This window comes from Patella vulgata, chromosome 9 (genome assembly GCF_932274485.2).
Source record: "Patella vulgata chromosome 9, xgPatVulg1.2, whole genome shotgun sequence".
Taxonomy (NCBI): Eukaryota; Metazoa; Mollusca; class Gastropoda; family Patellidae; genus Patella; species Patella vulgata.
This window is the reverse complement of record NC_065887.2, coordinates 36,625,223-36,644,172: the sequence shown is the minus strand read 5'-3', so window position 1 is coordinate 36,644,172 and position 18,950 is coordinate 36,625,223. Positions and strand designations below refer to the sequence as shown.

At 33.5% G+C, this 18,950-nt stretch overlaps 1 protein-coding gene across 1 annotated transcript; it reads left to right on the top strand.

Annotated features, from left to right (window-relative positions):
• Positions 1-8,371: 8,371 nt before the first annotated feature.
• On the top strand, positions 8,372-17,492 carry LOC126807731 (BMP-binding endothelial regulator protein; the record flags this gene model as incomplete). The annotated part of the gene is made up of 11 exons (XM_050532504.1): positions 8,372-8,407; positions 9,822-9,924; positions 10,140-10,222; positions 11,519-11,609; positions 13,217-13,299; positions 13,571-13,670; positions 13,866-13,972; positions 14,175-14,306; positions 14,420-14,576; positions 14,916-15,713; positions 16,096-17,492. Coding segments are annotated over 11 exons (1,878 nt in total), but the record flags the coding sequence as incomplete, so codon positions are not given.
• Positions 17,493-18,950: the final 1,458 nt, after the last annotated feature.

Below are 18,950 nucleotides of genomic sequence, written 5' to 3'. Positions count from 1 at the left end.
TCGAGGTTCTCAGTATACCAACAACTCTTAAATATATTGACATATGTTATAGTAATGTAAGTAGTATAGTCGACCTCCTACACTTTATGTCTAGGCAGTTTTTATATATATACCTATTGTAGTTATGCATTAAAAATAGACAACATTGTTGTTAAAATCATGCAATATCCAATATCTTATAATAACTGCATCCAATTAATCAAACAAATTAACTAATTAATTAAACTGAATAATTGCATAAAATATTCATTAACTGGAATTAAGTAAAATATAATTGAAAAAGATTAAACGAATTAAAAATTAATTGAAAATTTTTATTATTGAATATGGATGCCTCAGTTATTAAAACGTTTCGGTATATATTATATTTAACGATAGGGTTAATCAATTAATTGGTTTTAATAATGAAATTTTTAAGATTTTTTGCACTTTTCTTGAAATAAGATATTTTATCCCCCAAAAAATTCTACTCCAAATACACTTAAAAACCAAGGATTTTCGTTCATAAACCTTGTCGGCCTATTATTGTTTTCTATGTATAGTGAGTAGGTAAAGAAACTCATTCTCACATCAAATTTATATGTGTCGGTGTCTAGTATCAGGCTATAGTCAATCACAGCAGGTAAAGTCTTACTGCAGAATGCTTCGTTGATGTTCATTTTATGTTAGTACTCAACGCATCGTGAAACACACAACAAAAAAACATCCCGAGAGATACACTCAATATGGTTTACGCTTATTTGACAAATATATCTTGATTTGTGAAAAAAAAAAAAAAAAAAAAATCGCACAAGGCTCACTTAAAAGAAAGTTTCAAAGCATTTTGAAAAATAGAATTTACTAATAAAACAATCTTGAGATACGCCTAATATGGTTTTCATTTATTTGACAAAAAATCAATATCTTATGGGAGCGATCTGAAAATTAAAATTTAATAACGTACAACATTCTAAAATTTCAGTAAAAGATTTTAAATGAAATGTGAATAAAATACACTTTCTTTTGTGGAATAAAATACAGTCATATGTATGTATATTTAATAAGTAGAATATGTGCTTTAAGTTTATGGTATGCATTACATTGAAGTAGGGTTCTATACTTTATGAAATATCAAGCCGATCTCTTCAAAGGCCTGCCTTCCATTAAAACGTAGTGCCGTATCCTGCAATTCGCCACTCCTTGTCACCTAATACGCCTGTTTTAGAAGTTCAACTAAATCTTGTTCAGCGTAAATTTTTAGATTTTATATATTCTGCGACTTTTGAAGCCTATATCTATTTCTTTTTTCTCGGTCTCGACACCTAGACAAAGTCTTGCCAAAAATCTCAAATACGCGAATCGACTAGGACCTCAGAATAAATTCTGATTCTTTTCTCTTCCATGAGACTCGTAAGAGTCATTGTAGTTGTATAATCGATATTTATATTGAAGTATAGAATCTATATCTGTCCAAAGACAGCAAATATGTCAAACATATATATCATACAGAAAGTATGTCAGGTATGACGTCATTTTACCACATAATAATAAAACAAAGCAGTATAAACTCATTTACATAAATATGGCAATAAAAATTACCAATAAGAACGAGTATAAAACTAAATATTTCTCCAATAAAACAATAGTTTAATTAAATAATGCATTGGAATAAACTGATAAATCAAGATAAATTATAATATTGATGATCTGTATTAAATAATACATTTAAATCGCGATCTTTATTATGATGGATACACAATAGATGCATAACCAATAAATGGATACATGTTGATAGTAGACACATGCATACATGTATAATCAATATTCAAATACTTAAACATAGCATGGATCTTTTATTATATAGTATATTGAACTGTTTTATCCTGTTCTGAGAACAATAGTATATTAATTCACCAAATCACGGAAGGAAACAAAATGTAAAGATTTTTTTTAAAAGTGACTTTAAACAAACATGTCAGTCCACGAAAAACAAATTTGGTTTAGATTCCTCATTATTCTATTTTTAGGTTTTTTTTTGTAAAGTTCTTTTTTTACTTTTTGGTCTTCGATCATGATCATTTGCGGTTTCGTCTTTCTTTTTCAATTATTTTCTTGAAAACATGAGTAGCTTTAGAACGGTTCACACACGGTTTCCAGAATTAAAAGTAGCGGTTAATAACTGCGCTAACAATGATTTTTCTGCTGTTTGATACACTCTTTCAAAATGTCCAGGAACGATCATGCTTTGTAATAAATAACAGGAAATCTGTTTAATGGATTGGGCATTCGTGCTGGAAATCGTTAAGGTGGGCAGAAGGTGAACATGCCCGCAGGTAACGGACATCTACCTGAGCGAGAAACTCTTAAAAAAATAATACCATTATTTAATTACAAAATTACCCCTCAAATTATCCGTCAATTTTTTTGGACGTGTCTAGTCAAGAAACGCCACACGAAACGTCAAATCGTCGGTGTGGATAAATATCAGTTGACAGACAGACGGGGGGAATAGGATAAACTGCTATTGCTGACGGGGCTAACTAGGTATAATTTAGGGGCTAGGTATTGTTACAAGGTGGATTCGGTGAGACGATAGGGTAATTTTCTACGTGGGATATCTAACTAGAACCCGTTGTGTGAAGAGTAATCAACGCCAACGCCCCCTTTTACTCCTGTCACTCGACACCCCCTACCACCCGAATGTAACCCCCGCGGGAGAGTGGGACTCTATTGATACATAATAAGGGTTTGTTTATTACTAAGAATTGATCCTATAATCAGAGTTTTTAATCAGTATGGTCTTCTATTGTTCCTTTTGTTCTCTTTTTACCAATTGTCGCGAACAACAGTCTCCTTGTATGCTTATTCATTTAATTTATTAACTTTTTATTTCTTTTATTTGATTTAGCATATCAACTAGAAATAAAAAATCTTGACGTTTTTAACTTGATTTTTATTTATGTATTGTTTTTCTTCTGTGTATTTTAGGTTCTGTTTCTCGGTGCACCAACGAAGGTCAAGAGGTCAAGATACCTGGTATTACAGACGATCCCTGCATCTCTTGTTTTTGTCTGGTAAGTTTATTTTTTCACAAATAAAACTTTATCACTTTTTTAACAAACAGTTTCCACGATATATAAGCAACACCAAAAAACCACTAACGCACTTTGTCACTGATACATGAGCTCAGTAATCGATGACGCAAGAATAGTCTGCGTAACTTCCATTATTGCTGACCAGAAAGTCAAGTAGGAATGTAATCTTAAGAAACATATGTAGTTTTTTATTGTCTCGGAGCAACTTGGATTATCTAACAGACCGGTTGGTTTGGGTGGTCGAATGATAGTCCAGCACAAACACAAAACACAGTCCCACAGATAATAAAACTTTTATAGCGAGTCAGAGAATTTCCAGTTTTAGGAACATCTGTAAAGCGGACACCTTCTCGAACATAACCAGACGTACACAAAAAATGAAATTATATTTATCAAGAAAACTATATTACATTCATAATTTATAATTTGAGATAACGATGCTGGAAATATAAAAATGATAACATCTCAAAATGGTAGCATTGCTCTATTTTGGGGTCCCATTAAAAACACTGGTCAGTAGTTATAGTGAGTTTATTTGTAAGTTATGTTCTGGGTTTGACCCACGAATCTAGAGAATTATAACATTATTAACTTCGTTATACGGAATATATAGCAGCAATGACACCGGGGCTCTATTAAAACATATTTATGATCGTAGGCCGCCCTTTCGCCGCTAAAAGAGATGAATTAAGTGATTGGTGATTATTTCGCCGCTATAATCTTATTTCTAACTTTCGATCCCCTGATAAAGGTGATTACGCTACTCCCAACCATGTTCGGTCTCGACAGCGCGTGCCTAATTTCAATGTTCGCATTCTTTGAGCACAAAAGAAGCGAAACTACCGCAGGTTTTTCTTTGAAAATTTCTTTGGCTTTAAGAAGTCGGTTGCTGGGAGCATACTTGTAATAAACCGATTCGAGTACTTTCTTAATTACCATTCTAATAGGAAGCTTTTGTACTTATTACGAAGTCTAGTTAAAGATAGCGGCGACGGCGCGTTTTCGCTGAAAAGTTATAATTTAAAAAGTGCGCGGCTAAGTCAAGTTTTAAGTGAAAACACCAGCCCACACATCATAATTTACCGCAGCAAATTCAAAAGAAAACCGTGTTCACGACCACACGTACATTATGATTAACATTTTGAAAGAATTTCAAAAATGAGAACCTGAATAAAGTTTCTGAATGCCAATTTCCAACTAATTTCGTCACAAATTTTGTTTTGCAAAACTTAAACGAGATTCTTTTCACATTATTTACATGTTGGCTATACATGCAGTGTCATATCTTTTAAAATATTATTTGATGAACAATTTGCCGTAAAAAAAGAAATTACCACCATTCAACAAATTTTGGCGATAGTCTATTTAATTATGAACTGTAGATTAGGGTATTTATGAGAATTTTTGATTGATAGAAAAAAAAAAACCCCTTCAAATTATTATGCAATATTATAAAACTCAAGTCAAGCATGTTTGAACATTCATTTTAAATAGGTTTACAGGATTTCGGGAGAATTTATAAATAAACCCAACAACACAGTAGATTGGGCAAGTTTCATTCATTCGATTTTTTCAATGAAAACCTTTTTGTCCGTTTGCTTCACTGAGCTGATAAACGATAGACGGGGGATGGAATGTTTTTTAGTTCTTTTCGAGTGCAGTCTGGCTGAAAATTCGGTTTGAAAAATTGACGGGCCGGTGGCTATAATTCGCCAATATCCCTTTATTCAACGGTAATAAGTTACTTAAATGAACATCAAGTATTATGGTAAAAGCGTAAGGGGGTGTTTTTGACACTCGTCTTGCTTCAGACGAAGTATCTTTCACATTCTGTTACACACAATACCTCTTCTTCTCTTTAAAGACCTAATTAGGTTATTTTATTATCACACAGAAAACTAAATTCAGGTGTTATAAATGAACTTCGAAAAACAATACACGCGTGTTTATTGTTTAACTTTTGCAGCATTTGGAAATGTGAAGGAATAAATCTACCTGTTCAGACAGTTACTTTTGCATAATTTGAAACAAGTATTTTCACAAAATATTTTGAGTGATGAAAATGTAATAGCACTGTTTAATTTGAATGCTGTCTGGGTTTTAACAAATAAAATCTAATCTATTTTGGTGAATATGTCTATAAAATGTGAACCGTGTAGTATTTGAAACAGACAGCAGGCGGGTACAATAAGATTAAAGCAACTGTAAGCAAACAAAATAAGATAGGACACAGTACGGATCCTTGGCGAAGGCCCCTTGTACACATCCTTGCTGTACTCTTACCCATGTAGCCCACCCATGAGGAACAACTTCAGTGTCTTTATTCTTTCTATTTATACAAAGCTAAAAGGGATTTCCCTTTAAGCAAACCTCTATGACTTGTATTCAACGTCATATTTTCACAAGAACACGCGCGCGTGTCGCGTGCACAACAGCAGATCTGAGATCTTTTTAAAAAAAAAAATGAAAGAGGTTATCAGTTTCAAAGTTAATTTTGATTCATAGAGCGCTAGATAAGATAGGGCGAGTGAAAAAGAATATATACGAAAGATATTCACCATTAATAATTGCATATAAAATATGCTGTCAAATGAATAACGTTTTAGATGGGCTTTTAAACTACTAGAGTACGCACAAGTCAGAAAAGACGTTGAAATTTTTGCCAGTAAATAAAGGTATTTATGATGGTATTTGTTCTTAGCAATACGGCAAACGTGTAATAACCGTTTTATTAAGCCGAGTAAAAAAGCCTCAACTATTTAGAGCCAAAGATATATAAAAAAAACGATACTGTGCCTTCAGCAGGAATATGCTCGTTAGTTCTGCAAGAGATGTTGCACCATTCTCTTATCATTATTACCTCATCTTGTCTATGCCCTAATGTTAACGTGAGAACTTGTCCTTGGCGAACTCCACGCCCCTTTCTCTCAAAGCTTTTATGATAATTGTTGCTCTGTTTCGCTTCACATTTTTTTTAAAACTCTTCAGCAAAAAACATGTCGTTTTTTTTAGAATTCAAGCAGTTATATAATGGAAATACCATCGCGTTTTTTGTTTAAATTATTTTCAGAATACATTCGCGTGAAAACTAGGAATTCTAAGTGAGGAATAATGACCCAAAATGGCGGGCGTAGTCACATGTCTGAACGAACGACTCCCTCTTTTACGATGACTTTCGTTTATTTTGTAAATTCTAAGTATCGTCACCTGGTATCGTAGATCATGATAAGATATCAAAATGGGAAGTTTTACATTTTTCCTCCATTCGTAGGTGATAATAATATTACATTATTTTGGTGTATTGAGATTCCAAATTGCAAAATGTCTTCGTCACATCCTTTATTGTGAGTTATTCGTGTGTTTTCAACTCAAGTGTATATACGGGATAACTTTACGATTGCTTGGCAGATTTTTGCGTGAAAAGAATTCCTGTGTTTCGCAAAGAAAATAAATTTGTTTTATATTCAGTTACTTTCCTCCACCTTTTGTCAAAAGGATAAAAGTGGATTGTACTTAAAACTTGGTGTCAGAAGTAGAGAGAACTGAAAAAGAACCTTAAGCCATTGTAAAATATATAATTATGTGAATTGTGGGTATAATGCACATTCGGCTCTGTACACATTAGAATTTTTTCATAATTTAATAAGTATTGAAATCCATAAATTACTTATATATTAAAAATTCGCGTTAACAATTTTATACACTCGGTTGTTGCTTTTCTTAAAACGTTGCGTTTCGTAATTAGGCTGCCTTCATTCAAGATTTTGGATTCACACATCCATCAAAAAGACATTCTTGGCTGTCATATATTGTAGCACCTGCGAATTAAAGTTTTTCCCATTACCTGTGATATATTACTTCTAGACTCAACCTTTGTCTGTCGCTTGTAATATGGAAAATATGTTTTTAATGCACTTTTAATGGGAATTTTAAATAAGTTATGGAAAATAATGAAGTGTGGAGGTTTTGTCTAGTGTCTAAAACCGCGTTATATAAGTAAAGTAAAAAAAAGACGACAATGTTATTGGGTTGTAAAACAACTTTAAAGATACGATTCGTGAATAAAGGAACCGGGGATTTAAGACAGTTCGTATCTTACACCCCCCGGCTTTACTAATCAAATTTGAACGTAAATTAGTCAATAATAAATTATTCCTCGACTATCGGCTGTATTGATGATAATCTGATATACATATCTATGTGTACCCATCTACCTCAAGTGTTAATTACCTATCATATAATAAGCTTTGATCTGTGCCGACAAAGCAAATAAGTTTAAATGGGCATTTCTTTTGTCACTTTGTCATGCTGATGACAGCCGACTTGACGCATGACATAAAAGAAAGCATGTATTTCGACGACTTTCAAACTTAATTCGTCGTGTTATTCACACTAAATTTTTAATACCATACATAAATTATTCGGCTAACAAATTTGACACCAATGTCCTATATTTTAGTATAACTAGACGTAAATGCATAATGCATAAATACATGTTTATTTGCATATAACTTTATGATTCCTATCTTGATTTTAATGGCGATTTTTACCAGGTTTTATTTCAATAAATGTCGTTTTTATGTCCCTGTTTAACAAACCCTATTCCAGGTATCTTTGCCAACATTTGGTAGGGGTTTTAGTTGGTTTCGTTATTCCGATAAGATTGCTTATTTACAGTTATTGCTTATTCGTAATTGAACGATTCCCTACTTCGAAAGACAGTGAAACGGGTAAGGTATTTCGTCTCACTTCAGAGAGGGCTTACCGAATTATAGTTAGCTATTAAAGAAAGGGGTAAAACGACCGTTAAATTACCTGGCTTTGTCTGTGATTAATCTGCCTATAACGGTCACTCTGTTTTTATGTTCACTTGGGTTATTAATGAGAAATCTTTTCAATGGAAACTTTGGTTTAAATTCATTCGATATTTAATCAAAAATCTACATCCAAAGCACTTAGAGAAAGAAACAAACCAATTTCATTTATTGCATTATTCCATTTCTATGCTTCTATGCTTCTCCAATTCATAAGTCAATTTAGAAATATATTCGACTTGTAATTCTATATTTAATCATTTATATGCCTAATTGGACATGCACAGATGTAGAACTAATCTACATGTATGTCCTACGATTGGGTTTTAAATAAAATAGAAACTATAGTGGGGTTAGTTAAAGGCAACACTTTGTGTTATAAATTAGAAGTGAGTGTGTTCGTCTCGGGACTATGTCTCGTCTGGTGGTTTTGGCGCGCGGACACGTCGCGGCAAGCAGGATCATTTCACCTGCCTTTGAGTAAACAGACGAGGAAATTTAAACGACATTTGGTCTGGAGTAAGTTACATTTTAAAATTCATGATGATCAAAATTCGGGGTCAAAATTTATTAATTTAAAAAGAAAAAACACAAAACAAGCAAGCGCTGGTATTATCTTTAAGGTGGTTTTTTTTCATGTAACAATTTTGGGCTTGGAATTAAATAAATGTCTAGTCCCCGCGATTCTGATATAGTTGCTTATCAGCTAGAAATCAAATGATATACATAATATTTTACCTAAAGTTACCCATTAATAGGTCCCTAATACCAATATAAACCCCACTCTAATCCTAAACGCCCATTAAAGGCTTAACACAACACCGTTAAAATCTTCCGTCGGTGCAACCGTATTTATACCCCAGTAAATAATGCCTGGTTGATTACAATACAGTTATCTTTGTGGAGTTATAAGACAAACACAATAAATCTGGAGTAGTCCGAAATGACACTTGACTGCTACAGTAAAATACGTGGATCTCCTCAGCGCAGTGATTAAAGCATGCATAGATAGTATAGAATCGTTAAACATTACTATCGGTAAGTTTGGCCGTCGTTTTAGATTAAGGGCGATGTTTATTGTTTAATAGCCATTACCGCGTCGCTCATATACTCCACTTTAAATTACTGCCTTATTATTCAATTACGTCATAGGGGAGAATTATGTAATGCATCGTTTGTCTTGGAAGCCTTATAGTTACGTATTTTGAATCCAAATTATAATCTGCTTTATAATATATATAAGTCATACAAAAATGAATGAAATGGGCTTTAACGTCCTACTTTTCTGCTCAGGCCGGGCTAATGAAGATGGGTCATAGAAAACATATTTCTATTAAAATTTCATCCTTAAAAAGTGGATCGAATACCTTTAATTTTGTAGACTATTTAGAATTATTGTCAATTCAGCACCGGGCGTTGTTTGCCAATGTACATGTATTTGTATTGGCATGCATGAATATTATAGTATATCGTTGTCTGCACTGACTTATCTGTGTATGGTCGACGACGCTTAAAATAATGAAAATATAGACAGTGAGTTAGATAGAAATGGGCACACGCTGTTTACAAGTGGATTTTCGCGTGATTAAAATTCGAACTATCTTTGAACACCGAGCTAAGATTTGTAGTGGCGACCGAGGGTCTGACTCAGGGGCGCCTACTGTGGTAATCACGACTCGAAGCTTTATACACATTAAAATAGAAAAGGGACTATGTAAATATGGTCTATCACTTTCTTCAGACTTAAAGATAAAACACGGGTATAACTACATCGTTGTCTTTGACAAACAAGACTACAAGGTAGCCTTCATCAACAGGGTATATATATATATATATATACATAACATATATATTCCACCTTGACCAGAGACAGAGATAAAAAAAAAATCCACACATAAACAAAAAATTGATAACCTTTTTTTGTATATTTCAGAATGGCGAAGTTCAATGTGAAAAGAAGAAATGTGCAAATTTAGATGGATGCCATGCTATCTTATTTGACGGTCCGAACAAAAAATGCTGCGATGTTTGCAAAGGTAAGTACATAATATCTTGAATAATTAATATTCAAGCACGGGAGTCCTGCTAAAGTAAACTATGATAGACTAGAATTTCAGCAAGATTAATTCTCTGATTTGTATTTTTAAATATTCAAACATCATTCATCAAAGACAATAATTGAGGCGAAATATTAAACAAGAACCGAATGAAACCCAAATATAAAAAATGTTTTCATTGTTTTTTTTATTAGGTTGTCGATTAAACGGTATTAGCCATGATAGTGGTAAAGCGTGGCTTGATAAACGAGACAGGTGTACTTCTTATTCTTGTCGGGTAAGTAACTTACTGATATATAAAATACAATCACCTAAAGCATAGTTTCACTTGCCAAACATTGTTTCATCTTACCATCTAAACTTATGTAAAAATAACCGCTGTGGGAGGGATGGGAGGGGGTTCGGCATTTGAAATTTGTCCAATTGGAAGATGAAATATATTACTGTAACCTGCCTTCATCGGAATTAAACATCGACATCGGCATCTTTGAACTTCACCTGGTAATTATGTACACAGATTTGGTGGAAATCTGCGCCTAAGCCGGGGTTTGTTTAGCGTGGCCTTTGTTATTTGTTTCTAAAATCATCTGTCAATATTTCCACTGACTCTAATAGTCCCGCTCATTCTCCCCACTCTGGCGAGGACCATGTACATTTTGTTGGAAAGATCCTACATAGATTTAGCGCAGTGCTTTGCCTCTCTATCCAAACATTTCACAATTTACTGCGAACATTCCGTACAAAACATTAAACATTCTGACAATTTGGACAGGGTAATTTGTAAATTTTTGACAATTGAATAAACCGGGGCCACATTAACATATATTAAATCTATTTGCCGGTCTAGTGAAAGGTGAAGGCTAAAGAATACCGCCTTGGCAAACCCCTTACATCATTTATAAGATACGTCTTGATAGAGATGTGTATACGTGTTCTTTAAAATGGAATAAAAGGCTGGTAATGGAATCGGAGAAAGATGTGTGTGTACGTACACACACTAAACTTTTCTAAGAACGTGCACAAATTCTATTTTCTCCACGCGATTATAATTAATTCTGTAAACAGATCCAAAGAAATTCATCAAGAAGAACGAGTTTCGTCTGTTTTTACTCCCGAGTCAAGAAAGCAGCAAGCTACAATTCTAATGAACTGGTTCGCGTAGTTAATTGTGATTCTCTGCCCGTCCAAAACCTGCTGACAGAAATCTTCACTTTTAAACCAGTGTATATCTTAGTCTGATGGATGAGTTCGGGGCTGAAAGCTATTATTATTTTGTCCCCAAATCCCCCGACTAAGGCCGTAATTAAGGCACACCTTGCTCGTTCACACATATGTTATATTTCTTGAGGGCCGCTAGAGAGGGGGTATCAATTTTCAACAAGAGAAATACGGAAACAAAACAAAACAAAACAAAATATGCAGACAAAACATAACCCAGACAACATCTACCGCAACACCTCGAGCTTCTGAGATTTGAAACGTTCGACAAATTAAGTAAATCCAATTCCTTTTTTTTCTTGGTGCCAACAATAACCCCAAAACATGTGTATAATTTACATGTTTTTATTTTCAGGCTGGTGTTATAACTAAATCAAAAGTGCAATGTCACGTCCCGTGTACCAATCCAATTCAAAGGAAAAGACAGTGCTGTCCATCATGCAAAGGTAAGTTTCGAAATGTCAGTTTCTAAGGCTGTCGGCCATTTTGGTTTATAGTGCGAGCTAGACTATTTGATATTGTCGGTCCATAACCACAAGTTGTCTAAAGTTAAAATCCGTCTGGCTAAGGACAAAACGATCAATACATTTCTCCTGGTCAAATAAAATGGACAAACAAATGGTCATCTGGAATTTCTGAGGTCGTCTGGAAAACATGACACGTGACCTATGGCATGTGGTATTTGAGCAGACGACAACAAGGCGTGTCCGGTTGGTAGGCCTACATTACCTGCGTTTCATATTAACATCATTAATTTAATGGGCGAGTGTTTTCATACACACGACTCACATTTTCTATTTTAAATAAGAAAGTAAATGAAAGGTGTTGGTTTACGAGAACACCTGTCCCGGCGAATAAATGTCTTAACCTGTTTTACAAATATTCTACGTATTTATAATAAACGTTCATTACCACTTTTCATTTCATAAAACACTCGCCATTTTCATTGTCCAATTTTTTTTGTCGTTTATTGGTGACAAATTTCGTTTCTATGTGACATGTTGGGAGAGGAGATTATTTGCCATGACTCAAATGACCATTTGGTTTATTGGTCACTCACTGGTCAGTTAATTACACGTGAACAGCAACAAAACACGTTTTAAACAAAATATAACAATAAACATTAAGAACCAACTCGTTTGAGTACTTGATGATCATTTTCCTTGGTGACTTCTATCTTATCTTTAAATCACAAAATAAAACTGATTCGGATAGGGACATTTGAAGACAAGGAAGATTTTTTCTATACAAAATGAGAGAATGTGCAAGTAATATCCATGATAATAACAGTGTCCATTTCAAAACTGCGTAGACCTAGACATGGAAAGCTAGAACAATGTTCTCTGTTTTCGGGTCGTTTTCATCAGATATATATATATTTAGTAATTTTACCCCCCCCCCTAACTCTTTAGCTATAACTAATCAGGCCAATGTAGGCTAACTTATTTGTACCCAGATAACCCGACTCGACTTAATTATTTCACATTTACGTATGACAAAAACCTCCCAGTTTGTTGATATTTAATCTTTTTCAATTTATTTTCTTATTACTTACTTGTCTGAATTATTTACCTATTTATTTACTGTAAATACTTACATACTTCACCTGGGAGACAAAACATGCTTATATTACTCTCTCCTTCATTTACATAAAATACGGAAATGGATGTTGGCTACTTATTCTTCGCTCGTCGAGTTACAACCGTTAAGAGTTTAGCGCCGAGAAAAAAATATCTCCGGGGCTTTCTTAGTCAGGTTTTTTGGTATTTGATGTTAAACTTCTATAGAACGACTTTGAGTCATCTGGCACGTTCTCTTTGCTTTATCTCCAATTTCTACGGCATTTTCTTTACCGTCTAACTCTTACCCTCGCTTGATAAGAGGCTACGAAGATGGCGTCTAACGCGTCTGCCAGGCACGTGCTCCCTTAGCTACGTGTGCCAGAGAGAAAATTGTTTTATTAAAATTAATCAAGCAATTAAGCACTTAATACCATATTTTGATATCATGTATCATGAAAATAAATTCATATTCTTATCCTTTCTTTCAACAGGTTGTTACTTTGATGGAGTCGAGAGAAAAAATGGCCAAAAGTTTGCCCTAGCAACCGACCCCTGCGTACAGTGCAAGTGCAGGGTAATTATTGTGATTTATTTCGTACATATGATCTAATAAATATTTCAATAAGCGCTGGAAGTTTGTGTGAAATTTATCTTGATGTTTCCAGAAATACATCATATGTTCTAATTATGTTAAATTTTATTGCAATTCATATCAAAATTTTATAAAATTTCTGCTGTTATCAATAAAATATATGAAATATTAAGCCGCAGTTTATTATAATATTTTTTATGAAACATTATTTGATATCATAATGTTTAATTTGATTAACTTGATGTATTTTTAGAAAGGAAGCGTGACTTGTATGAAAAGAGCCTGTCCAGTCTTAAACTGCCCGGATGAAGTTATTTATCAACCCAAGGGAGAATGCTGTCCCCGCTGTAAAGGTAAGCGTGAACAAAATTCGTAAAAAATTCGTAAAGAAAAATTCGTAAAAATTCTTAAATTCCTATTGCATAAATGTATGCACCACTAATTAATTCAGTTCAAATTATCTCAGTGATCTTGTTTTAAATATTAACATTCAACATTTATTTATTAATTATATTTTATAATTATTGATTTTTATTTTATTTTTTCAGGAATGAGAAAAATATTTGATTTTGCTGGAGCGTGTTATTTTGCCAAACGTGTTTATACTGACGGTTTTTCATTTGTACCAAAACCAACTACAAGGTGTACTTGTTCGGTAAGTTAAACCACATCATTCATTAAATTGCCTAACTTTAATCCTTGCTGTATAATTAATAGTTTTCTAACTAAATAACTTTTGATTTTTGACATGTTTGTACGTTAATATAGAAAATTTCAATTTTAATCTGATATCAAATTCATCTTTCTTTTTTTTTTAAATCATTATTATTATAATTTTATTATAATTGCTATTGTAGAAAGGAACAGTGATGTGCGAAAAAGCCACATGTCCGCCATTAGACTGTCCACTCGATGAACGAAAACAGCAAGGAAATTGTCAGGTCTGTGAGCCAAAAAGAGACTGCATTTACCAAGAAAAAACACATAAGGTATGTTTCAACAAAATGAATATATTATTAAGTACACCTTCATTCAATTAATAAACTAGAGATGATTTAAATTTTTCATATTTTTTAATGTGTATATTCCTTATTTCTTGCAGCATCGATCTTCATGGCAATCCAATATGTGCACACATTGCTCCTGCAAAGATGGCGTCACCTACTGTCAACGTGAAAGATGCAGCAACTCCCTCTGGTGTCCAGCTGGATATAAACTCAAATTCATGCCTGGTGCTTGCTGTCCTAAATGTGTAGAACGTAAGTTGAATGGCATTTGTTATCTTACCACATAAAAATCTAGCTTAATGTACATCCTTTATTTAAAATACCCGTCTTCATTAGCCCAGTATAGGAGCAGAACAGAAAGGACGTTAAACCCCATTTCATTTCATTTATTTAAAACACCCATCTTAATCTTTAAATGAATAGAAATATTCGTATAATTTATAACATTATTGTTGAAATCATGTACATGTACACTCTCCATTTAAAATACCCATCTTAATCTTTAAATTAACAGAAATATTTGTATAATGTATAACATCATATTAAAGATTTCCCAATAACTAATAAATTTATTTTGTATTTTTCTAACAGAAGATGCCGTATGTACAGTGTTCGGAGATCCCCATTACAGAAGCTTTGATGGAAAGATGTACAATTTCCAGGGAACTTGTAAATATCTACTCACCCAAGATTGCCATAATAAAGACTTTACCATTAAAGTTAAGAACGGAGTTCGGCTATCCAGTGGTTTTGCCTGGACACAGATGGTGGTTATTTTAATGGGCGACATACGAGTCAGTCTCCGTCAGAACCTTGTGGTAAAGATCAACAGAAAGAGAACCCAACTCCCATATTCTGTTCCAGGAAAATTCAACATTCGACGTGATGGACATTCCGTAACATTCAAAGCTGACATCGGTTTAAAGGTCGTATGGGATGGAGATAGCTTCCTGGAAGTGACTGCAAGCAGCAAGTACAAGAATCGTCTATGTGGATTATGTGGTAACTACAACGGTTTAGAAACGGACGATTTAATTGGACGAGACCAGAAGACCTACTACAAGGGTGAAGAGTTCGGAAATTCGTGGAGAATAGGAAGCAAGAAAGCCTGTCAGAAAGAACCTAAAATGAAAAATCTTGAATCAATCTGTGATAAAGACTTTCAAGCTAAAGTTAGAGCAAATCGAGAATGTAGTGTCCTGTATTCCAGAACCTTCTCCGCCTGTCGACAGAAAGTCGATGTCCAACCCTACGTCACTTCCTGTGTTACCGATATGTGTGATTGTCCTAATGGCCGACAATGCGCCTGTGAGTCTATTCAAGCCTATGCCCATGAATGTAAAAGAGCTGGTTATAACGTCAAATGGGAGAAAGTTTCAAACTGTAAAGGTATGTTGATTTAAATATTTCCCTTTTTTTAAAAAAAATAACATTTTGAAATTTTTAGAAAAAATACCCAGCTAGTGTCAAAATGACAGGATATTTTCGTTAACACCTGTTATGGATTAAGAATAAAATATAAGCCAAATTCAGTTGAGATAGTTCTCTGACTAACAAAAAACTATTTTCTACAATTCCTCTGAGTCCTCTAACAAAAACATGATGAACCTTTATTTGCATTTATATACCAGTAAATATCATCCAGCTGTTTACAATTGCCCTTTCTCATAGATCAACAAATTATCTTCATTTCAAATCTCTCCTGACGAATCAAACAAAAACATCAGCCAATAAAACTAAATATTTATTGTTGCTCTTCTTGTTTTTTCAGCGCCAGAAAAGACGTGTCCCAAAGGTGCCGTTCACTCCTTGTGTTCCCCGGCTTGTCCAAGAACCTGCAGCGATGCCAAGAAAGGCGGTGAATGTTCCAAGAAATGTGTCCCTGGATGCGTGTGTAAGGGTGGTTTAGTTCTACACAACAACAAATGCATAACTCCAGAGAAGTGCCCAAAGAAATAGGAGAGCATTGAACAGTATGCCCGAGTTGGTGTGGATTATACCAATAAATTCTCCTAAGGCTTCCCAATAGGCGCGGTAGAAGAAGGCCGAGTGATTTTGCGAAAGGTGGCCAAGTGTCAGACGAAATGATAGTGCTCAAACGGTCATGTGGAATCATTGATGATTTACAGAGATCGGTCTTAGCGATTGATGTTGATTTGGGAATATAAAAGAGGCTAAGGGTCGCGTACAAAACCGTATACATCATAGTGCTACGCTTTGTCAGTAATTGGTTAATAAATACGCTGAAAGTGAAACGAAAGTACCAACCAGTCGTTTCTGGTTACGACATTATAATTATTCCTGATAGTGGCTGTCGTTACATATCAAAAACATGCCAAAGAGTAGAAATATGTTTGAATAATGCTCTCGATTACCATAAACAAGTGTTTTTATCCTTAGTAAACTGTGACTTATCTCCCTTGAACAGTAAAGTTTGCATTCTACCTCGATGTATGATTAAATATTAGTGCTCAAAGTTTGCTGAATCAAACTTTCATTAAATAAAGTGTGCAATATTAAGAAACTTTATACTTGTTCAAGTAAACTTATTATTATCGCGTTTCAAGTTCTAAGTGAACGCACACGTACCGTTATTTTCTCCTATACTATTGATATTAGTAAAAACTGTTCTTTGTTAACGCATCAATTAAAGTGACAATCTCGTGTTAAAATAAAAGCAATAGTTCGGTCCACTAACCTGCATTTTATTTACTATATGAATCCTACAATGATATTAATGTTCAGATATGTGATATTCTATCTCAAATACTTATATTGGCATAATAAGTCTTATAATGTGATAATGTGATAAACCCGAAAACTCTGTATGTTTAATTTAAACATAAACTGATTAAGACCTACATCATATTTCGTTTCGTGTTTTTTGAAAGTTCGAATTTCTTTGTAATAGTTGAGAGTTTATACAAAAGATTAATTTTTTAAAAAATACGAAACGAAATTTAATTTTCTTTACATTCAGATGGGTTTACGCAACCAGCGATCAATTATTTCTCGAATGTATTTCAGTAAAACAGGTGCTATAAATATTATGATGCAAATGTATGTATTATGTGAGGATGTTTTGTATTATATTATCCTAGTATTTAATATTTAATTATTTATATAATTTGCAATATTTATAGTTATATTATTGTACATATAAATGCATATTTTGGCTACCTTTTGTATATATGAAACATAATTTATTTTGTAAATAAAAGTTTATTTATTACCTAAACACATTTTTGATTTTATTATTCTTACTTTATGGTCGATGACTAACTGTTGATTTAAGATCAAAGGATTAATTTCCTCAGCGGAATGCTATTTTTATTTTTCCATGTTGAGATAGGGTTATAAGCCCTTCGATTCCGCCTTCCACAAATTAATGAAATTACGAATATTTGAAATGAAAAGAATGAGCCATAGATCGTATGATTGAACACAGTTTTTGATTAAAATATTCAACCATTCAAGGATGTCCATTGATGTCGACATGCATAATGTTATATTAAAAAAAACTTACAGAAGAAATATGTAGAAAACTATCATACCTGAGCTTGATGTTGTACACATAAATATTTCTTGAGAATAAATTTGAAAAAATGTTGAACTATGTTATATCCACCCTTAACAATGTTAATAACCTCTTATAAAAACATGTTTATGATGTCATTAGCGGTCAGAATGTCATCAGTAATCAGTATGCCAGTGTCGTTAATTAACCTCTAACCCCCGATTGTAATTAATACTATTAACCCATTAATGTTCAATCTGAATGAATTGAACTCAGTTCCCATAAACGTGTTCACATTACTCGTGTGACCAATCATGTATGGTGTCGTTAACCGTTTTAGATTAACCGGAAAACGAAAAACATTTTAGTTCATAAATGGTATATATTGTGTGGGAAGAAGGAAATACAAACTATATATACAATATAATTAACACGATCAGCCAGGAAACTGAAGCCTGTTGTCAATAAATATATTCGTAGTGTTAAACGACGAATCAAATTTACTAATATGGCTGGCAGCAACGCATATTATATACGCCCCAAAATTGTTAAAATCGACCGGTCCTGAAGTAAGTTATGATGATCTAAAGTTTACATTATCATCTATTAGTTTCTCGCCGCCATCTTTATTTCTAGGCATCTGTCTCTTTGGACGACATCTCAACATGGCATTTAACTTACGTTTTTGTTTTACATTACTAAATAAGGAAAATGCAAACTGTGATATGTGATACTTCATATAATTATGGCAAGACGAGGAAAACTAAATATACGTTTAGAAGTCCAAATCCTTTAAATATTTAAGAATTTGTTCAAGACGAAGAGAAAAAAGTTAGATATCTGAAAAAAAAATATGCAGAATAGTATTCATACCTACTTACGAATTATTTAAAGTTAAAATTAATTCTGTAGCCACAAATTCTTTGTACGATTAGGTCTCCATATTACATGTATATTGTTTCTTATGTTGATAGTATTTAGGTGCATTCTGATCAGATATTAAATATTACGATCATATCAGTGTCAATCATATTGTCAACACTAATTAACCTTTCAATTAACTTTCGACCTTCAGTGGCTGATTAAACACTGAACGAATTCCGAGAGAC